At 40.6% G+C, this 23,655-nt stretch overlaps 1 protein-coding gene across 5 annotated transcripts in view; it reads right to left on the bottom strand.

Annotated features, from left to right (window-relative positions):
• The window catches only part of LOC139121366 (sodium channel protein 1 brain-like), a 35,238-nt gene extending 12,437 nt beyond the window's left edge, over positions 1–22,801 (bottom strand). The window contains exons 1-13 of one of the 5 annotated variants that reach the window (XM_070686188.1): positions 21,804–22,800; positions 8,546–8,672; positions 8,179–8,260; positions 7,421–7,438; positions 6,302–6,430; positions 5,111–5,202; positions 4,560–4,772; positions 4,022–4,079; positions 3,424–3,435; positions 2,021–2,165; positions 1,647–1,778; positions 573–821; positions 134–202 (exon numbers count right to left, since the gene is read on the bottom strand). In XM_070686188.1, the coding sequence (XP_070542289.1) occupies positions 134–202; positions 573–821; positions 1,647–1,778; positions 2,021–2,165; positions 3,424–3,435; positions 4,022–4,079; positions 4,560–4,772; positions 5,111–5,202; positions 6,302–6,430; positions 7,421–7,438; positions 8,179–8,260; positions 8,546–8,672; positions 21,804–22,100 (1,623 nt within the window). In that variant the 5' untranslated portion in view covers positions 22,101–22,800. Of the gene's footprint in view, positions 1–133; positions 203–572; positions 822–1,646; positions 1,779–2,020; positions 2,166–3,423; positions 3,436–4,021; positions 4,080–4,559; positions 4,773–5,110; positions 5,203–6,301; positions 6,431–7,420; positions 7,439–8,178; positions 8,261–8,545; positions 8,673–21,803 lie in introns of all 5 variants that reach the window. The other 4 variants (XM_070686190.1, XM_070686192.1, XM_070686189.1 and 1 more) reach the window with 4 other exon arrangements.
• Between the last annotated feature and the right edge of the window lie 854 nt (positions 22,802–23,655).

Genomic DNA, 23,655 nt, shown 5'->3' with positions numbered 1-23,655 from the left:
AGAGAAGAAAGTCTGTGAGTTTGTTCAAAGTGAAACGGATAGTTCACACGCAAACGGCAAAGTCTTTGTGTAGCCAACACCAAAAGTTCCTTGGAGAGGGCGTTGTGTTAGTTGCGTGCATTTCATTACTTACGTTGCTGGGGTCTGTCTCAGAAGTCATTGACTCAGACTCACACTCGTCCTCGGAGATATCAGTGTAATCCTATGTACGCATGCGTGTGATAAAAGACCGTATTGGATAAGAGTGACAGAAGAAAGGCATGCAAATTACACCGATGCGCTATAAAAGTAGCTTTGGCATCGAAAAAAGTAGCAGTATGATATTGTTTAAAGGTAATGTTATAGTGGCATGCAAAGCAGATACGTGAGGATAAAACTGCAAAAGAGTCGTTATCAACTGGTGTGGAGAACTATTACGGTGTGACGAGAGAGCGTAGAACCCATGGCAACAAATACCTCTCGTGTATGTGAACGGTTTGCAAAAATAAGGTTGCTGTAATTTTTATTTGGTGTAATGTTAATGTAACGTGACGATGTGGATTGATATGAAGACGAAGGAAGTGAAGCGTTACCTCAGATTTGCTCGTTGTCGTACTTTTCCTTTCATCTTCTGTATCCGTTCCCGTCCTATCTTTGGTGGCGGCGTCATCCGACGTAGCGCCGTCTGTGGTATCGCCTTGTTTGTCGCCGTCCTCTGCGGCGGTTTTCTTTTTCCGCTTGACACGCTTCTTCTTTTTATTCATCAGCAGCTTTAATCTGTTTTTATTGAACTTCATGAGGTTTTGGTTGGCTGTTTCTTTGCCCTTCTTCTTTTTCTCCTCCTGTGTGTGATGAATCAGATAAAACTAGCGAGTGAAACATTTGCGAAAAGGAAGTTTAAGTTAAAGGTATTCGGTCACCTGTTTTTTAATAGCCAATCACAGATTTTACGCGGGTGGCCGCTTTTTAAAAAGGGCGCCCCCACACGACCAGTCATACATACTTAGCAGCGTCGTCTGCATGTCCTTTGACGTATCAAATATGGAGGAGCGACAGCTACACATACTCTAAGCCCCGCCCCTTTACCGTATATAAAATATGCAAATTTACGGTGACCGTGTACCTTTAAGTTACATTTCTCATTTTACATCGAAAATTCACTGCAAAAGCGTTTAGGTAGAATGCGCTTCGGAGAGAGCGGATTCTCACACTTTTACAATATTCTCTCGGCCTACCACTTAGGGGCGCTCATTTTGAGGCTTATGGGATAAATAAAGTTTTTACCGGTTCAGTTTTGTGAAAATTGAGATTTTTATTTTCTACCACAGAGTTAATACATTGATGGTGGACACTTAAAATTTCAAATGTCGGTAAATACTAGGCAATTTGTTTTTCTAGTAACAAAACTTGACCCCGATTTATATTCTTGATTTTAAAAGAGGATGATTGAAAGTTCGCTTGAGGAAAGTTTTGAGCAAAAGCTTCAGTCTTTCATTTTCGAGGCGCGAACTACCTGAGACGGTGAATGAATAATGGGTTCGCGTAAAAACTTCCAATATGCGACTTTTAAAAACACTGTTTTTGCAAAATTTTGTTCTTAACGCTTAAATGTGGGACAAGAACCATCTTTGGAAAGTGTGTGAGAGGCAATGACCGGAAACACTTACCTGTTGCCTTTCTGCTTCTTCTGTATAAGACATGGAAACGACAGCTAACATCAAATTGATGAGATAAAAAGATCCAAATAACACTGCCACCATGAAAAACAAAATATGCCATGGTCCCTGTGACCGGAGAACCTGAAAGAAGATAAAGCAACCATGACGTCACACTGCATATTATCATAAAACTGGTAAAGTAGCAGACGACATGACGTAATAATTCTTCAAAAAATCACCATATGCTCAGAGTGGGATTGCCATCACAACTTTACGCTTCTACATATTTCGGAAAAATCAGATGACTTGACTAGTTTTGGGTCGTATTTTGATGAGAAATGTTGCTTGTAGCATTTCACGTTCAAGTTCATAATTTAACTTACGTGGTTGTAGACATCCTCCCAGAAGTCCAAGGTGATCAGCTGGAATGACGTCAGCATCGCCCATCCGAAATGGTCGAAGTTTGTGTAGCCATAGTTGGGGTTACCCCCAACCCCTTTCAGACAGGTTGTATTCTGTGGACACGGACTGAAGAGGCGACGAAAGAATATAGCAGAGAGTTACCACACTGGGCAATTCATAATGTTTAAAATGTGCTCAGTGTTCAACACGAACAAGTGGACACATCAAACTGTTCTCCAAATAAGGAAAAAATTATCCATAAAGAGCAAATCATATTTGGACGCGTCATTCGTGATGAGAATATTAGCTGTCTGAAATTTTATATTGGTTTGTTTACCATTGCATATAACTAAAACTGTTCAAAACTTTGCGTCATTTCTCGATGACAGTGTCCTCTTGGATTTTCAAGTCTGACGCACAATTCGGTTACCCAAGATCATCCATTCGACTCGGCGCCCGTCGAATGCATGTAGTCTTCCTTTGGGGCATGTTTGTCACGCGTGCACATTGGGCAAATATAGAGCGAAAAATATATTTCTAAGATTACGTGCACATCAGAATCGTGGTGAAGATATGGGGTAAAATTGGACAGTTCGATTTTTACAGAAACAAGACTGCGAGAACTTCCTTTGCTCCACGGGCCACGAAATGAGTCTGCATGAACAGGTTAGAAAAGTATCGTGAAAATTTGAGTGTCACCGGAGCGAATTATACCTGGCTATAGTATGTTTTTGATGTGCACGCGTCGACGAATAAGAGCAGAGAACGTCACGGTGGGACGGGTCGTCCCATCTGCGGCTGCGCGACTTTCTTTTCGATAAACATTGCCTCTTCCCAGAAATTGGTTATGAATGTCGAGCAAGTGTGAAATAAACTCAGGGTTTGATGCAAGTTCACAGTTCATCAGTTTTGTAGCTCACCAATTACTGCGAGACTTTGCTAAATAAACCTTCAGTTGCGTCCCTTCATTTACATGAAGATGCTTCGGTCGCGGTCACGTGACCAGTTTCGGCACAGCCCGCATTTTAATATTTTGAATATGCACACTGTGGAATGTTCGGATATGTTATACATAGCAACAGACCCGTTGTATGGGTCCCATTCTCATAGCCGCAGACAGGACGACCCACTTCCCTTTAAGACATCTATTGACCAGATTAGTAGCACAAACAGTTCTAATATTGAACACATTATCGATCAATGGCGACGAAATAGATACTTTACCACGGTTAGAATCACCATTATTCTTGTGTTCACGAGGAGTCGAATACTTAGTACCGAATAACCTTAATTTAGTGAAAGGCTTGTTAAGTGTATAGCTAAGAGACTAAACACATTCATCACATTAAAATACAGCAGAAATCATAAGAAAAAAGAAATATACCTCCAGCCATTCCTGATGTTCCAAGATGAGAGCATCCATGCAAAAACATATATGTAAAATAGCAAAGCACAATAAAAAATAAGTAGTTAAGAGTGATATCTAGATATGAGGAAATCTACATGCCATATAACATGCGGTAAAGGAGACAATGAAAATGAACACGAAATAGACATTAATGTACATGCAAAGAGATGAATCCGGCCATTCATGATTGATATAGTCAGTGGAACAGCCTTATAGCAACAGTATTATTTCCCTATTGCCATTGTTACACGGCAGAGAAAATGAAGTATTTTTTGTCTCGTTAAGGATGTAAATTGTTAATGTTACATATGTTAGTTGATGAAATGGCGTTTTGATATGGTTGTAGTGTAAAACTGTTTGCGCCGCGACCTGAGGCGTATGGACTTAGCGGCATTCTTACTGTTTTCACGTCAAAGTAATATAAATGATTTGATTAGGCTTTCTACGATCTGATCTGATCTGATCTGAAGCTGGAACAAGACATATGTTGTCATAGTCACTATTGCATTATCGGGAAGACTTAATTCTGGAGATCAAACAGTTCGGTGTGGTCCTTCGAAAGCATTGTACTCACCCAGCTCCTGAGATGTTGCTGCATATGAGGGGGTCACCATCATAAATATACCAATTTGCTGCAATGAAGAAGGACAGTCGAATATCATTCTCGATTACTTTGTTACTGGATTGAAAAGAGGACACACTCAATATGTTTGTGACATCACATCGTAGACGCTTGTAATCTGGATGTTCAAAGGGAACTCGTTTTAGCAGTCAGTACATTTTTCGCTATTTTTGTTTTTTGTTTATTTAACAAGATGTTGAAAATAACTATGTTGACACACCGAATTCACGTGTAGGTTTTTTTTTCCAAAATTGACCGAAATCTTGAAGTGATGATGATCACAATCGTTTCGGTAATCCCACGGCAACAATCAAATCAGACATCTTAAAATCATCTTCTTAAACTGTTGGTGCTTCAATATGTGTGAGTCTAACACCCCCGCCCCCACCCCCACGCTCTTGTCTGTACCAAGAATCGTGTGAGGGCGTCTGGCTACTGAGAGAAGGGATAAATTGGACGACATACTAGACTGCCAACGAGGTCAACTTACAACTGTTCTGGATGTATGAGTACCACATGCTGTCCGTGACATTGACATCCGAAAAGACATCGCCCATGTCCTTGACACACTTGTGCCGAAGCGCCCCCATGTAGATTTGTAGAGAAAATAGAGCAAATATACAGAGCACGAATACTGTCAATAGCATCACTTCAAGTAACATCCTTGTGGATCCAAGCAGTGCGTTTATTATAGCTTTCAACCCTGAAAAATGAAAGACAAATGTTATCTGTTAAAAAAAGAGAATTCATGAGACTTCAAATTATTAAATATATCTCATCAATATACTCATGGCGAACGGTCTATATATTTGTTCGTATCGCCATACTGTCTGAGAAGAACTTTATAGCGTCATAAATTGAAAACTTGTCCATGGCACAGCAATTTTACAATATGTATATATAATATATAATAACAATATTCCATTGAATTCATTGTTTTTTCTATCTGTTATTCGTATTGATAATTCATTTCAATTCATCCGTTATTCATTCGAGCGGAAGAAATGGGCGATAATTTGATAAGACAAACAAAACACATACCTGGTACTATTGAAATTGTTTTTAGTGCTCTCAACACTCGTAGAGTTCGTATACCCGAAAAATTTCCTAAATTGACTTTTATTGTGATATATCTGTCAGAGAGAAAATGAAAGAAAATGACATATTAACTCATGAAATCGATTATTAAACTGACTAGTGAAGTACTGCAATTTGCAGAAATACGTTTCCATAACACCATAGACTATTTGAATTGTTCTCATTGTTTTGATAAGTGATGAAAAACAATTTCGTTCCTGAGAAGGTATCATGTCCCATCATGTCCCATAGGGCTTCAGGGGGCTAGATCATTCACAATTTATTAATATTTCTTTATTCTTTCATGATTGACGGACACACAGTGGGCCCACAAAGAGAAATTGACAACTCGGTTTGATAATACAGCCGAATCTCCGTGCTACACGTAATATTACAATCTATCAACGGTTGTGGCGCATCGTCTACGCTTTAAATAATTTTACAAAAGTTACGAAATCTTAATCAAAATTAAGCATTCAGACAGCAATGTCCCTACAGACCGTGACTTGTTAATAATAGTTGGCAACTGACTCGTGCAGTAAATATCAAAATCTCGTCAGATCTCGTAACGAACGGGAAATGGTTTGTTTTATGCGATACGAGGTACAGAAGCATGTCATGGCGCAGAACAAGAAAATTAAAATGCCCTACACACTACATAATGGGAATAATGACCCAAGGGAAGAGTCAGGCTAATAGGACATCAAAATAGCAATAAACTTTCAATAATTCTTTCCTAGAAAGAGTATTTACTGCTTAACGTTTAATCGATTCGGAATTAAGTGAACTGATCTGAGGTGAACTGGCTGCAAACGATGGCACACGCGGGGAAAATGTTTACGCATGCGCGTTCTCATGTGCTTGGGTAAGTGATTGTTTTCCTTATTATCTGGTTCGAAAACTCGTCAGTGCCAGGATGAGAGCATCGGTAAAATATTTGGCGCCATAAAAACTGTGGCCTCCCTCGATGGAACGTTCAAGCAAAGGGATATCTTGCAATTTTAGACAACGATAGGGGGTACCAAGCTATCCTAGAAATGCTTACCACCAAGGTGGTATGCAAAGGCATGATTGAACCTAGATATCAGTCGACCTCAGTTAATTTTTCAAAGAAGAGACCACAGCGACAAGTTTAAGGAAAGCCCCAATACTTACGCTAAAGTTATTACTATAAAGTCGAGCCAATTCCAGGGATCTCGAAGATATGTGAATTTGTAAATGACAAAGCCTCGCGCAAATAATTTGACGAGCATCTCTAGTGTGTAAAGCCCCGTGAAAACGTACCTGGTGGGAAAAGAGACAGAAATATCATAATGTTGTTCTAGACTGTGCAATCAAAACGATTCTGACAAAGATTTTCGGACATAAAAGTGCTGACACTTCTAAGAGCCAATGACCTGTGACACAGGCGACAGAGTGTGGTCATAACGCACAGCATGTCGGGAAGTCCCGATCATCATGACCCCGGGGTCGCCTTTCACTTTCAAGTCTGTTGGTGAAGATTTACCCAGCATGCATAACCCACAAGTGTGTTTTAGGTATTAAGGGAAGATACCGCAGACAGCAGTAAAAGACGGTGGTTCTCGGCGGTCATGCTGGTTGGCAGTCATGACCTTGAGAATTACCTAGTTACCATCGTTTCAAATTGTTGCAACTCAGTATATACGTAATATTTTATATATATATATATATATATATATATATATATATATATATATATATATAGTTATAGTTTTGTTCTGTTTTTGTCCTAGAAACCGCACAAAGTATAGATATTGGAAATCCGATATTGTCCTCAACAATCGAAGCTAGAGTAGTGATTTTCAAGAGTCACTGGGCCTGCAGTAGTGTCTTCCCTTAATGGAAGTTACATGGTAACAATTACGCTTGAACACGATTGGACCATTTATAAGTAGACTGAGAAATGCCTACACTCAATAGAAACAAAAGTACGTCTGGACAACAGAACAGGAAGGTATATAGGCGACAGAAAGAGTTGAAAAAAATACTTGACGGCAGGTAAAGATTAAAAGACAGCGTGATAATTACGCAGTTAGGCAAGAACGCCAACTAGTGTGTGCTGCACGGAGAAGATTCGTCACTGGACAGCTGTTTAGTCGGTTAGTTCGTAATATTTTTGTTGATTAATGTTTGTGTTACGTCACGGCACTGTTTATCTGCATTAGCTGCCGAGAGACATATACGAAAGAGAGAGAAGTACAGAACATTACGAGCCTAAGTGCCTAAAGAGGGCGCTCTACAATGTTTACTTACTCTGATATATTCATTATACTGTGGGAATGCATCGGGAAAGCAAAGAAAAAATGGGAGGTTGGTTAGAAAACAAATATCAAAACAAAAGGGAAAGTTGTCGGATTTTTTCGGAGAATTGTATAAATGGAGACTGGAACATTATCGAAGGGGTCGCCATGGTGAATGACAAAACGTGATATTTCAATAAGTGTTTGTCTGAGTACACTTTGATTGGCCGAATATATCATAAAAAACAATGATTTCTTGTCAATTTTCAGTTTTCTGCTTCAATGTAGAAAACATTTTATTACGATTCATATGCAGGGAATGTTTGATCAATATCTTGGCATTTATAAGATTTAAGTGGCGAGCGTAATCTGAGTTGGATTAGCATGAAATCGGTTTAGTAGCAGCGCAAGCGCTGTTGCTCTTTTTTAAAGAAAGAGGTAACTTCTTTGCGTGTATTTTTTAGCAACGCCGAAGAGGGATTTTGTAACGTGAAAAACTAAAACTAACGACATGCCATGGAAAATGCACAGCCGACAACGACCGGGCTGAACTGAATGGAAAAAAATGGAGAAAACAGCATTCGATTCAAGTTTCCTGGGCACTCTTCTCTTTTCCATTTGCACGACTTCCTGAACTCAACCACACGATTTTCATCATTTGCCGCCCAGATTTCAATTTGACCATGAGGATGTACGCTCTCGATGTCACTCGGTGTCATTGGTTGACTTCTGCCACGTGATATTGGTTTTAAAAGCGTAATCTTTACTTACTCTGGATACCGACTTGTCTGATTCCAGGCTAAGAAGAAGCAGTTTACAATGATTGTCAACATGACTGCAAGATCGAAGAGTTTGCAGTGGAGTCAAGGAATAATAAATATCATAACAAACAAACGCTAGAGTATAATAATTTGAAACATTACTGTGAAGCGATCATAAAATAAGAATGTAAATGTTACCAGTCGGGTGAGATTCTTTGGGCGCGAGTCGTCAGCCCTACAAACGAAATTACATTAATAAAATTCTTTAAAAAATAATTTACTTTGTTTTGTTATAAATATAAGCTTATGGTGCGAGAAAATAAATTGAGACAGGCCATTATTAGCCCCAAATCGATATACGAGATGAAAAGGATATTGATGCGACGCCACATACATCATTGCTCTGCGGAACGGATTGAGAGGACTTAGGAGAAAGAAGGCTTTCGTCGTTGAGAACCGGTATATGTACAACTTGCCCCATCGTTTGGCAATGATAACTAGCGACTGCAAAAAAAAGGAAAAAAGAAACGTTAATTCGCAATACGTGCACATATCTTCCTCCCTCACTCATACACTCCTCTCTCTCTCTCCCTCCCCCCCCTCTCTCTCTCTCTCTCTCTCTCTCTCTCTCTCATACACAGACAGACAGACAGACTGTAAGCTAACATAGAGGTGCGCATGTAGATGTACATATGATAGCGGTTAAACAACTCGGTGTTTTATTCAAATAGTTGATGTACACTTATACTCCATTTGTCCTAATTTTTAAACGTGTCCGGGTGACGGATCACCATGACGATAACGGGCACGGTGAATTCGGTTACATTTTACTAGTTTAGAAGACTATACACACCATGATGTAATGGTGTTTATTCTGCCGCCTCGGCCTTACAAAATCTTTTTGAGCGATGGTTAAATGCATAGGGTTTTGTGTAAGCCAAATTCCCTCGTTCATCGTACGTTCAATTCATAAAATTCTCGATTTATTTTGCAATAAATTCAAATAGAATTCTCATGAGAGCTTAGTCCATTAAAGACAGATTGTGGAAGAGTAAATTATTTTCAAGAAATGTACGTCGCAATCGCGGTATCCAATGAATCTATTGAAATACAGAAAACTTATCGCGACAATTCATGTCCCTCATCGCCATTCATTTTCATTGCATGGGTACACTGACACACATTTCATAGAACTCTCCATCATGAAACCAGGATAAACTTGTCAACGAGAATACGGCTGCATGTCCAATAATGTTTTAATCACATGATCTATAATTATCGAAATTTAATCGAACAAAACTCGATTCATTGTCATGGTATCGTGTAATTTTCTCTATGACGTCAGGCAGTGATCTGCTCGCACGTTGCGTCAGAACATGTAACGCGCAGGAGAGATAGCCAGCAACCGACAAACAATTAGCGGTTTCGAAAAACCTGCCTTCTCGATGATAAGACGTCATCGAGAGTTTGTAGATTAAGCGATGCCAAATTTTAGGCAAAACATGTTGTTTTGGAGAGAATTTTCACCGCACAAAATAAAGGTTGCTAGGCGTTACATGTCGCGTTCAGATGTCAGAGCTTACGGTGGCTCCACAACAGACACGGTGAAAGGGCACGTTGGTTTACTCTCGACAAAAGGTCCCCCATTCAGTCGTTTTGCAACAAATCGAAAACCAAAACCTATCACTGACAGATTGGAAAACCGTGCCACATTTTCAAAGGCGCTGTGTCAACACCAGCAGGGGACAAAATCAACTCCCGCCATATGCAGCGGTTTGTGCAACGGTCATGTGACTTCATCGATGAGTGTCCGTCGCATTGTCCTAGCCCAAACAAAAGAAAACAAAAAAACAGATATCCAAGGTAAAGACGTGACGTAATGAAAACAGAGGTGAGTATACCCTATCGATTGGCATTTGCTATGGTGATCGTTGTGTCCCGTGTGTGTTTTCTTTTTCTTTTAATTTGATGTTGCCTAAGAGGTGGAGGTCATTGCTGGAGATAGCCGTACGGAAAAGCCACCATGGCGTGACACCTGTTGATATCATATTGCGTTGTCCGGTGCCATTTCAACACCACCCTCTGGTAACCGTGATTCACATGGTGTATAAATATTTGAACTGATGTTTAATGAACTCCCTGCATGCAGAACAAATTACGTCTAACCGATTTACCGTGTGGAAACTAAATGGTACCAAGAAATGCCAACGACCGATCCAGAAGTTCCATTATGGAACACCACTTTACAATTTAATGACTTTTGTAGAATTCTAATCGTGATGTTAAAATAGTGTCTGCGATGACGCCCGCCAAAAATACGACGAATAAGAAATTAGACATATACAAAATCGAGCCAAGGTGATGGACAACTTACGCTATTGGCAAATTGCTTTTAAGTACTTCCCATTAAGTCTTTATGTGACTGTCCAGTTTTCCTCATCAATTGGCCAACGAGATGATGTACAGACTGCAAGGAGTAGTACAATTTATCCGAGTCGATATTTCTTCAAAGAGCTGTATAGATGAATAAATACATATCTCCAAGGCACTTATTGTTATGTCATGTTTATGATGTTTAACAAGAAACATACTTCCAACTATGAACGAGAAACACCTAGAATATTAATCCCTGAGTTCATAAGGAGATATCGTAAATTCGTTCCGCACGTGACCAGCGATCGTAAAATTGAAAGCCGCGCGTTTGTTCGATTAGTATATTAAAATGTGAGCCGTTTAAAGATAGCTGACTGTATTTCTAGCTGAACTGGCGGTTCAATATTAAACATGTTCGGATGAATGTGTCCAGTTAGCGAGTTCCTGATGTGATGTGGCATATTTTTAATCGTTCTGTTGCTATATACGGTCCATTAATACAGAAATATAGTACTGAACGCTTCAGTCTCCCTCCGAGCAGATCCCTGTCTAAAATTGGATCAATGCAAAAAAATGTGCCTATACAACATGTTACTTTAAAACGGCAATTTTATAATCTACTGCATGGTATTTTACCGTATATAAGTTGACCGAGTGGAGAGTAAAAAAACAAAACTCCGGTAGTTGTTTTCCTTTTTGAAAAAGACGTCGACAAGGTGTGGCGGAGAATGAAAAGCGACATTGGAAGCAGGCGGGGGGTAATAGACAGCTGGCAGATACGGTGGGGAGGAAGAGGGGCAGATGAGGAGGGCTATTTCGCAGTTATCCCCTCATGCAGTATGCGGTAGTGATCCAGCTCAAGCTGAATCTCGATATTATACAACGTGACGAAAATGTAAAGACAAGATGCGTCGAGTAGTGATATGGTAACTGTGAATCGAGCAGTAGCGTGAATTCTGGGCTGTTAGACAGTTCCGATATCGTTTCTATAATTTTTTTTAAAAATCGGATACGAATTTTTGCTTGTCAAATGTTGCCATATCATACCAATTCTTGACAGCTCTTTGATCACAGAAAGCAATCAATTTTTTGTGTTTCTTTAATATAACTTTTATTCTTAAAACGGGATTAGGATTTCTTAGGTCACCGACCGGGTTCCATTTCTTTCAAGGCAATCGTTAAATATAACTCAGCATATGTATATTTCAATTCAACTGACGTCACGCGGTCGCGTGTTCTTTCGGAAACAGATGTCATTTTCAATGGTCGGACATTCTGAACGGAAGGGAAGTAGGTGACGTTTAATTTCCTTCTCTGCATCACCGTCGTCCTAGATGAAATATTAAATGTCTAATTCAAGTTAAACTTCGAATTCAACGACCTTTTCATCATCAAGGTCAATATCCGAATACACCTACTGAACTGGGCAATCGGCGTAGAATATATTTTGAAGCATTGCATAGCTTAGTCCAAAGTTACATCAACTTGAAACCGATGTGTGTCTGTGCACTGCTGCATATGTATTGTTAAACGACTCGTCCGACAGTCAGGCGATTGTGATATTCACCAGAGTCCTATATTGGAGCATTGCACAATTTTTGTATCGGATATACCGATGCCCGTGGAATGTCTGGTGTTGCTGGACCTGATCGAGCTTTGAGGGTTAGAAATTAATCAATTCTAATTTTCGGGGCCAGAATTTCGCGATGGCAAGAATGTCTCATTTCGATTGTCACGAGTTTATTTTTCCTTGATCTCATTAGACGTGTATCTCCAGGCTGGCTAGTTTTCTCCTGCCGAGCTGGTGACCGATGACTTCAAATCATTGTTCTGTAAAAAAAACAATCGGTTGATGTGATTCTTTCTCTTCTGTTGTCTGAACCCTCATGCCTGACGTGACAAGAGCACAACACCAACCATTCCAGTGCCCGTATGGGCTAATTTTACTCTCTTTTATACTGCAACAGAGAGCCCGTTGATGCGATCGCGTGATTGTTACCTTGCCGGTAGCTTCTTATAATTCGAGATTTGTGCTGAAAAAAATCACCTATGTTTAGCGACTGATGACCGCCTCCGTAAAGAAAGTTAAGTGGTGTATTTTCTTCCGCATCCACTGGGGAGGCCCGAGCCCTCAAGACATTCTTTCTGGATTGCCCGAGAATGTTAATCGCTTTTCAGATTCCCTCCTTAATGCAGCTGCGCATTAGCCTGGCTTTGCTTTGCCAGCCAATGCCGAGGCGGGCTTTCTCTGAGACGCGGGTAAACATTTGCAAAACACACGGTAACGACGCACGACCGGTCGTTGGCGTGGTCGTTTACTGCTGATGAAGCAAGCAGCTTGCAGTAACTTGGGACGCGTCCGTTCTCCAACATCACCCAGACGAAAATGTTCTAGATCTAAGTGGCACATTGATTCTCATACAAAATATACTCGATATACTGGCGAGTCTATGCAGTCACTTTTCTCGTCTATGACTCCGCTTGCGCGGAGTCTATTTATATCGGATTATCATACTGAAGTAATGACACTGTTGTTTGCGATATACTTTTCAACAGCTAAACCAATTTGCAAATTGCAATTTACATAATTGCTTTCGAACAATTACTGCTCATCGGAAATTGACAGTAAGTGAAATTTTCTGTACAACGAGCGTAATTGAACGAGGCCACAATGGAAGGAAAATTAAATAGGAAAGACAAACATGTAATATTCTGGCCGTTAATTTTATGGTATTTAGCATTCCTCTGTACCGACAATGACTGATTTCGAACAGACACAACGGTATTGTACAGATATTTCCAGGGCTAATTTGCAATATTGGTACACCGACTACACAAGATCATCAATCAACAGGTTGCGATGTATTTTATTCGAATACACGGAAAGAAAATTGATCTGCAGAAATCTTGAATTCCATATAGATAACTTTCCGGGGATTATCTTGCAGATAATGTTTGTTTTGAAGTAATGGATGAGGCTTTTGCCCGGCGTTTGAAACTCATGTGGCAAAAATCGAATCGATAATATTAATAACCAATGAGTTTCCGTCGCGATTAGATATCACGTGATCGGTCGCCATTACGATTTTATGAGTAATCTAATTTGATAACTTCATCCAGACCCTGTAGTAGATGTACGGTGTTGTTAATGATTGTGTTAACCCCTATATTTTCCCTTTTTGACTTCTTTACTTACTTATGTAAACCTCCACTTGTTTTATCTTTAGTATAGTCCAACCTCATTCAAAGGTTGCCACTTGTATATTATTGTTGTTGTTATTATTATTATTATTATTATTATTATTATTATTATTATTATTATTATACTGTTGTTGTTGCTGTTTAAGTTGTTGTTGTTGTTGTAGTTGTTGTTGTTGTTGTCGTCGTTATCGTTGATGATGATGATGATGATGATGATGATGACGATAATGATGATGATGATGTTGATGATGATGATGATGATGATGTTTGTTGTCGTTAGTGTTGTTGTTGTTGTTGTTGTTGTTGTTGATCGTTGTTCTTGTTTGGTAGTGGTGATGGTGCATGAAGTGGCGGCTTTGTGTTCGTCAGTATTGTTGTTGTTGTTGTTGTTGTTGTTGTTGTTTATTATAATTTATTTACTTGTTTATTCTAGGTATTGCGCGGGGCATTTTCCAGCAAACTTATCAGACACTGCATTGGATTATGGGAAAGTGAACGGTCGTTCGATGCCACCGTGGTCAGCTAACACTGCCCACTGCCTGTTGTTTTCTTTTCATCAAGTTTGTTTTTTTCCACATAGATTGTGAAGAGATATAAACTAGCTAATGTCTATTTTTGGTCAGACAATAAGATTCTTTTACGACAAAGGGCACTTCGCGGTCGTAAAAAGCGAAGACACTATTCTTCTTTCCAATAAACTACATCCTATGACGCCCGCTCTTAAGGACATGGACGATTATATTGCAACGCATCAATTGAAAATTACATTAATTGCCGCGTGATGCAGCTTGAGATACAAAATATGTCCCCATCGAAGCGATGATACAGTCATCTCTCCCTCCTGCGCAGTTATTATAAACGAGTATTCTGCGTAAAATTTTTTTGTAAAGGAATGTGGATGACAGAACGCGTGTATTTTCGCCCATTTAACAACAATGTGCGCGTAGAGATGGGCTCTGCTGTCCCAATAAAAGCTGACAATAGCGGTCGCTGGAAGGTATAGAGCGAAATCAATGCCGGGGCCCAGGTTCTATTATCCCTATTATGCTTTGCGGGAGGTAGTACCCAAACAATAGGGTTTTCTGCCTTACTGTTAAATTTTAATGAGAGATGCGGTGACCGACTCCCCGTTGCACTGTCCATGCATAGAAAAAGCGGCGCATCCTCTGTCATCGATGATTGTCAAAAATGACAACGGGGCATTGACACGTGAAGCCGAGGCCTTTCCCATGCCATCTTTAATAGCTGTTTTTTCTTGACGTATTTTGAAAATAGGGCGGACAGGAACATGTCGCAATGAGGGGGTAAACCCAAAATGTTGTCTGAATCACTTTATTACCATTCTACCCCCAGCAGATCAGCATGACAAACATACAATGACAAAGCGATTTTTAAACTCTCCCACGAAAAGCCAAACGCAACGTCCATGTTCGTTTTCCTTTCCCTTATGAAGCCTCAGACAGTGTAGTTTTTTATGTTTTGTTTTGTTTTTTACATATACAAAGATCACGTGACTCTAGGAAAGTTTTAGCTTTTTTCAAGAGGAATGAATAGTCTCCATTCACTCGACTTAATCGTATCACAACTTATCTTCGAAGGAAGGATGGCCCATCTAAAGCTCCCCAAATCACCAAGTACAGTAATAAGATGACCGATGGAGAGACGAGTCCGGACTGAAATCCGATTTAATAACAAATATAGTCTTTTATTGGGGAGTCCCGATACCCCTTTTTGTTCTGTACTTTTATTTAAGCTGTCTAACATACATCTCGGTCTCTTTTTTTTTTAATTTTCTCATTTCCATGGCGATACAACTCGGCCTAAGGAATATTGGTGACCTTGTTTGCTGTCCAGGATTTACTCTGCTAGCTAATATTGCGTACAGTCTAGGCCGTGGAGACACGATAATTAAATCATACAATCGCTGAGCTTCCAATCCGTGTGAATGTGTTTCATCTGTATGACTTGATCGTGGGTCCATAGTATTGTGTTTTCTCTCCGTTATATCAATTACCGTCCAAACAAATAATAAAGTCTCACACATTGCTACAGAAAACCGAATCAACCTCACTCTGCGAGTTTCCGTTTTATGTATTTCGAGTGCGAGAGAGAGGCTGGGCGCGTAACGACCTCGCAATGGCAATGATATTGGAAATAAACCTACAGCTTGACTTGTTTTCGCATCCTTGTTTACGTGTTTTCCCTTTAACCCAGCCATAAGAGAGTGGACATAAAGAAAGGGAAACGAGGGTCGGTGATTGATGGAGTGCGATGGCCGCTAAAGTTGTCGATGTCTATATTGTGTTGACGGATAATAGAAATCTCTCGTTGGGAGTATGCCAGCTGTCGCTGACGGAACACGAACCACTCAACCACCATGTATATCTTAAAGTGACACGCTGTTGAGCTCAAGGAAATTTACATAAAATTGACCTCGTCAAAATGGAAATCGTTTTGTGCAGAATCGACAAATATAAAAAAGTGTACTACCGGGAATTTACATATAGTGTTAAGTTTCATCTTCAGAATGCTACTATTATTGTTTTGTCAAGATGTTTCGTGAAAGAAAGGGGAAATAAGTATCTGTACTCGGCCTTTCAGACCATTATTCGCAAAATGTTGTCAACATTTTTTTCATATTATCTTCACACTTTCTTAAGATTTGCATTTTAGATACGATGTGATTATCCTTGTAGGTACAAGAATGGATTTATCGACTGACTTAAGAATGTGCCGTGCGGGAACTGACGATTGTACAGCCCAAGGAGTGATCTATCAGGAAAGGTCACAAGAAAAATCCAGGTGTTGTACTTCAAACATTCGCAGTTAGATCGATGGTTCATTCTGCATGCATATGTACCTCATTCCGATCGAATAAGTGTCTTAAAATCGATTGAATATTTTTTTTTTGAATTGTGAAGAATGAAATAAATGAGAATTTGTACGGCCCAAGCAAGGCGTTCGAAGTACGCTGAAGGATGTCAAGGAGAATTTGGACCTAAACTGCAATGCATCGCTGATGTATTTATACCCAGCCACGGTTTTTTTTGAGTTGCGTCGAACGTGTAAACAAACCGTGTGGCCCTCGAAGAAAAAGTTTGCTCTGCACCCTGACACAGCTATCCCTGTCCGGTAAAATTTGAATAAGTGGGTGAGGTGTCAAAACACGTAAACGTGCCACAGGGACCGTTCTCCATTGCACTATTTTCTCGAGAATCTGCTTTGTGGATCAATTGACACGCTCTACGCTATCTCCATGGTTTGACCATAGCTAAGAAAAACAATGTACTGAGTCCCTAAGTCGAAGTTCGAACGAAGTTCGAAAGGTTGTCAGATGATAGGTCTTTGCGGGACCAGTGTGACACTGTGTTCACTGCGAATAAGTTTCCATTCATCCAAGTTTAATTTGTCATGCCTTGCGGTCAATATTAAAGTTCCCAACGACTGCTTGAGGTTTCGCGTGTTCCTCCCCGGTCGGTCAGAATCCTAGCAAGGCGCCTAATGCAACCGTTTTGAGTAAGAGTAACATGCTGTCGTGATTGCGAATGGTTTAACAGCAAAAGGGGCAATCAAAGTCATTTTTGCATTCCGATTCGCAGGTGAGTTGAATACGAGTCATTGAAGTCCAAACCATGCCACTAAGCTAGTCACGGTAGCCAGAACACGATGGGCCCGTGTACACTGGCACCATACCTTTCTCGCCGCTCGCTACTGCACTGTCTATATACGAAACTAGTTAAGTCCCGAAGACCGCAGAACCTTTAGGCTGCTATTGTCTATGCTGGCGTTTTAAAGCTTCTGATCAGAAAATACAGTTTCAAAGTAACTGGAATTTTACGTGTACAATAGGTGATCCTTCATATGACATTTTCGGGTCGGAGGTCAAACATCGAAGTTAGTCGCTTTCCTGAATCGCATCTTCAAACTTGAGAAAATGCTTCGTATTGGGAGTAAAAATTTCACGGTTTTTCATTGAAGGCTTTGCTGTTGCAAGTGCTATATTGGGAAAAAATACAAAAATACATAAAAAGTTGGCAATGAAGAAATGTTGCGATTGGACGGGCCATACCGTCTCTCAGACCTAAACGTAAACAACGACTGACAATCACTCCATTCATTCACGTGTTTCGACGAGAGAATCCGTCGTCAAGGTAACCGGGGTTTGCTTTTTTCAATCGTTGTCCTCCCTGGGTCAAAGGGTCAGTCACTGATACAAGTTTAGACTCGTCGGGCAGGATAGTTTGTCTATTGGGAACACCGTTGTTTTTTGACCGATTCTATTTTCAAAGTACTCGTCTTGTTTTGGACCGAGACAGGACAAATGTCAATTAAAGCGAAACACCTGGACACGTAGTTTCACCGTGTTTTCTATCCTTATACGACCCCGGTTCATATGACTGCAAAGCATGGGGCGACGATGTTTAGTTCAAAGCAATCGAATATAAATATTCCGTCAGGTAGTCACTGAAACCTGAGCGCAATTCACTCGTGGGCGAAATGTCTCATTCAAAATGCGCTGTAAGTTTGTAAGCAGACGTCTGCCTTGAACTCTTGTGGACATGCGTAGGAGAGGCAGTCTAGTTAACTGAAGAAACCGACTCGAAATATAGGAAACAATCGGAATAGATAACCACAAGAAACTTGCTTTCTGTTGATTTTGTAAATGAATGTTCAGAGCTACTCGAAAAATTTCCGCGCTAAAATCGGTCAGATGGAAAATACCGTTCGACTTTGTACACGGATCACATTAACGATCGCTTAAACGTCGATCTTGAATTTTCCCTCGGGCGAAGCGTGTCACAGACTGTAAATTCACGCAGGATGTAACCATAGATGATGGACTGCCTGGTTAAAGTTTGATAAATCTGTTGATTTCTCACAACACCTTCAAGTCTGCATTTTGCAGACCTCGAACGATAAATTTATGACGGCTACAAAATATGCAGCGAGACCTTCGACCAGTTTTATGTAAATTATCGACATAAACATCGATTTGTCATCAACCTCGCGTTCTATGAAGCGTTTGCAAGATGACCCTGAAGGAACGGCAAAAATATGACCACCAGTTTAATAACCATTATTCATCGACCCCTGACATTAAACATGACCCACACGTACACAGAGGGTCGATTCATAATTTCCACTGCCTACCCAGCAAGATGTCTCAACATCATGTCAAATAGTGCACTGAATAGCTTCGAGTCCTTCGGGGCATATTTGGATACTTTCATTTTCAACGAAATCGTATTTAGCAACATGTGACAGCATTTACATAAATGCTTAACGCACAAAGTCTAGGAAATTAACATTGTACCAAAGACCTTGCGTCACGGATGACGGTAAACGTGGCAATAACAACAACTGCATCCTTAATGCCGTCGTGCATTGCTCAGAGCGCCATCAAAACGTGACAATAATCCGACGGACCGAGAAGTGTGACTACATCCTATGAATCGTCAGCTGAACGCATGACAAAACGTACAAACAACTTCAAAGATTGCTTAATTTCTACGCATCGTTAATGACTTCTTATTCATCTGGGATCGTTATTTCTCAATAATGCTGGACACAATATTAATTTGATCTTTTCGTTATGTAACCCGGACTGTTATTCGCCTCTACAAGCATACAGCTAAAATACAAATTGCTATACTAGAAAATATACCTCTCTGTGACGAACGTTATTAGAATTTATGATTTTCACTTCCAGGGTTTCATTTTATGATCACGACCGGCACGTGCAACCGGCTCACCATTAAAAACGGTGATTCCGAAAGGCCATTACTGGACAGGTCACGTGACTTGGATCGGTGAATGAGGCCCGGTGGAAAAGCGAAAAAACACCTGTATTTGGTGGGATATGATGGATGCGTAGATTGACGTCACCTCAACAGTTCTGTACTTTGTTTATTGTCGTAACAATGCCATTTGCGTTTACTTCAAAAGAGGCAGCCAGACATTTTTATCAGAGGCCCTGTTTTTTATTCTCGACAAACGAACATGCCTGGTTTCCATCGTCATCACATAGAACAGCGTTCTGCATTTCCTCTACAAATTCTCAAGTAATGTAGGATTGATTTAGTTTGTTTAATAGAGTGTCATTAAGTGAGAGGCCGTTTCTGCGGGGCGGATGTAGAAACACTCTCTTTGCGAAAGACTTTATTCATTAATACTGCTACTTTGAAATCAAAAACGTACAAATCCATACAAGTGCTCCATATTGAACGACACGCCATTGAAAATAATACACTGCTCAGGCGCAATACCGATATTTATATACAAAGCGGGGTTGCTGTACGATCGGAGATTTTTGGGTTCTGATAACTGACATCACCGTAGCATTTTCAAAATCATTGGGAGGTTTTATTTTGTATGAAACATGATTCCGGTATACATGTCAATATTAGAGGTCAAATACAATAATTTACCTTGAGTTATTATCAGGTGACCCAAAAACCACAGCGTCTTGGCACTGAAAATGTTATGACAGTCATGGTGACTGCTCGCGCGTGTATGCGTGCGGCGCGGATGATACGCGTTTCTATGGAAACTTGTTCTTCAGACTCTGGGGACAGGCTGGGCATACGGCATTTGCATATTAGACGGCACGACTGTGACGTGAATGCGGCGCACTCTAGAATGGTGAAGCATTAATAATTGATAATCTATATCGATCCCTTTCCCGAGTTACATAAAATGAATTTAGATAAAAAATTACATCTTTCTAGCAACAAAACAAACAAAATGAACGTACTTCGCACGATTCTGGTTTTGCTGGCGCCTTGAAACAGACATAAAGATGTTATTTTACTTCTGTGCGCTACTAATTCTTTTCCGATTCGTCTGCTTTTTTAGATGCTCTTGTCTTCGTCTCGGCTACTTAAATTTGAAAATATATAGTAGACTTCAATTCTCTATGAATGCAAGCTGAAATTGTATTTTAATCCTTTACCATGATTTGACCTAGGTCCCGCGGGAACATCCCATTGTTTCTAGAAATTTTCCGCAGGGATATCCTGAATGTGTGGCTCCCTATCACCTATCACTTTATGAAATCAAACGTTCAGCTAATACAACCATCCATATGACCATTTTCCTCTCGCGGTCTTCTATGCTGAGTCAACGGTGACAGAATACCTATGTTTTTTTCAGCCTGGCAGAGTTTCTTGTAGAGCATGTTCAATTTCTCAAGAGCTCCATTATAGCTTTGTGAAGGTTACTCCAGCGATAAACAGTAGAATTTGATCGCATCTTGCAATAACGTTTATGCTGCATCGCTTACAATAACGTTGTGATGTGCCATCTACAGCACATCCTTGGTGGATTAAGACCACGGTATGCTGACATGGCCCTCACTGAAGACAAAGTCAGTGTTCTTTTAAAACCGTGATAAGCGCTTACAAAATATTTTATATTTTAGAACAGTTATACGGATGGTGGAACAATTATATGTACTTGCTGGCCCCGGTGTCTTTTTTTTTAGTTTTTTTCTACGGTTACCTAGCACGTTGCAATATGTTTTTGTCAAGTTTTGATCGCTTCCAAGTAAGTCTACAGAAATCGATACCATCGACTCCACTCTCTCTTTCTTCAGTTTGTCTATATTGATCGAAACATTTTGAATTTGTAGAATTTAGCGGGCCAGCGTCATGAATATTCAAAAGGATTCTATTTGTAGTCCTTTCTCTCCATGTCGACCATGTAAACTGTATCGGGTGGGCCATGCTTCGAGAGGGATTTTGCCGTCCATGAATGTACTATACGCACTTTTCTCGGGGTTTACGATCATTAAACGTGGTTGCGTAATTCGGTTCTTTGAAAGTGGCGAACAGTTATGGTGTCACAGTTCTGTACCTTCGTGTTTTCATACCCAAGTTTGTCCATGTCGTCACTGCTTCTTGACCCTTTCTTGTCATTCCAAAGTGAGACAAAAAAACCTGCTATTCGTAAGCGATGGGCTCTTTATGTAACCGGGACAAGCTTTGAAATTTCGAAATAAAAGAACGCGCAGTGGCTTATGTTTGAAACATATTTCTATGCTGTTGTTCAAACAGTACTTACCCTGTTGGTTATTTGACCGGGATCAATCTCCTCCAGCGGTTTACCATAGTACTCCTTTGGAAGCTGATCACAGTATTTGTCGGGAAGGGCTTTTCCTTCCTCAAGTTCTGGATTTTTCCCTTTCACAGACTGCTGTTCCTCGAGCTCGTCAAGAGCCGATAAACTTGCTTTGCTGAGGGACACGTTTTTCAACCGCGCCTGTTTTTCTTCGATCTCCCGTACCTTTTCTTCCATCTGAACGAGCGAGTCTTTGCTCAACAGACGGAAGTCGACACTGGGTGCCGATTCTTCCCCCATGTTTAATTTGTTATTTCTGTTAACACTAGCTCAACAAATAAGAAATATGTGTCATTATCCCTATGTGTCTTGGCACACACTTTCTCTTCCCTCGAGGTGGCTGTTTAGTCGCTGCAGCGCGGTTCAGCAACTTCGCTAACACAGCCGCCATGTTGCTCCGTCACCGCGATAGACCATTGATTTGCTGATGACAAGCACAAGGACATAATGGTGACCACTTTTTTTCCACTCTCCTTATGGCGGCACGGACACGAAACCAAAAGTGAACAACTACTGGAATGTTCTCCCGCAGATCCTACGTCGGTTTGTTATCCCGCTGTCTTTGTAAAAATTATCCTCGTACCTAGTTTGAAGACATCGTCACAGGTGACTGGCACTTCACTGTACTTTTTTTGTGTTGCCGTCCTCTGTCCGTTTTAAACAGTCCGTTAAGTGGCGTCAACGCTGAGGCAGTGAATACTCTCACTTCTAGCCGACAAGGTAAGCAAGTCCAGATTACTATGCTCGGTGAACACAACCACGTATATCAGTAAAGTACCTTACAGTTGCCACCTCTCGATTCTCCGGTCGCCGTTGTTTATGCCGTTCCCCTACTGACGGAGTGACGTATTACTTTGGGACGGGAGGGATCTGGCTGGTAGGCCTCGAGACTTTGGCAGGGAGCATTTGCTTTTAATTGTTGTGCCTACTTTTGTCATTTGCTATTGAAATGAACAATGGATGCCACAGTTTACTTAGCAACAAGGGGTTGGTTGACAGGTGAAGATGAGCTATTGCGCAGACTCCGTAGATAATGTGTCCAATGGGTAACACAACCAACGGTAAAAGTGACCTCATTTCCATATCTATTATCTAAATAACATGATCCATGGATCCGGTGTCATCAATCGCCGGGAGATAAAAAACATCGATACACCGCTAGATGAGTGTGGGTATTCCGTCCATTGATTTGTCAAGACCCGGCTAACTCAGTGCTTCAGCTCTTGGCGCGGGATCGAGATGAAAAAAATTCCACAGTGGCGCTGTTATGACGTGAAAGAAAAGTTAAAACCCGGACCGGTGATTTGTGAGGTAATATGTCAGGTTCGCCAGACTCCGATCACGCCTGGAGGAGCGCGGTTATACCTTCAGCGATGTGCGCGCACAGCCTGTGAAAAGGAAAAAAAATACATTACCTGGTAAATAAAAGTCACCTCTCTGAAAAGAAAATGTCAGATGTATAGCGATACCGCAATGTGACAAACAGAACTACGTACTGCATCGAAAGCACGCAGAAAGAAGAGCAGAAACGGTACATTACTACCGTGATATGTACCTACCACTTCCCATCCCAGATTTAATGGACCTTATGGTAGGGGAGAAAATATCCAACATGATGTCTGTTATCACAAAGACTTAAAATGTCGTTACTCAACATGACGTCGTCTAACACTAAAGCGATTTCGTAATGGCATGTGAATGCTTCGATGCGATATTGGACACGCTTGCCCGGATAAAAATATGGCCAAGAAAAAAAATCTCATCTGTCTAATAGTATTTTGTGAACGACGCCATC

This window comes from Ptychodera flava, chromosome 21, assembly GCF_041260155.1.
Source record: "Ptychodera flava strain L36383 chromosome 21, AS_Pfla_20210202, whole genome shotgun sequence".
Classification (NCBI taxonomy): Eukaryota; Metazoa; Hemichordata; class Enteropneusta; family Ptychoderidae; genus Ptychodera; species Ptychodera flava.
The sequence above is the reverse complement of the archived record's forward strand: the minus strand, read 5'-3'. Positions and strand labels throughout refer to the sequence as shown.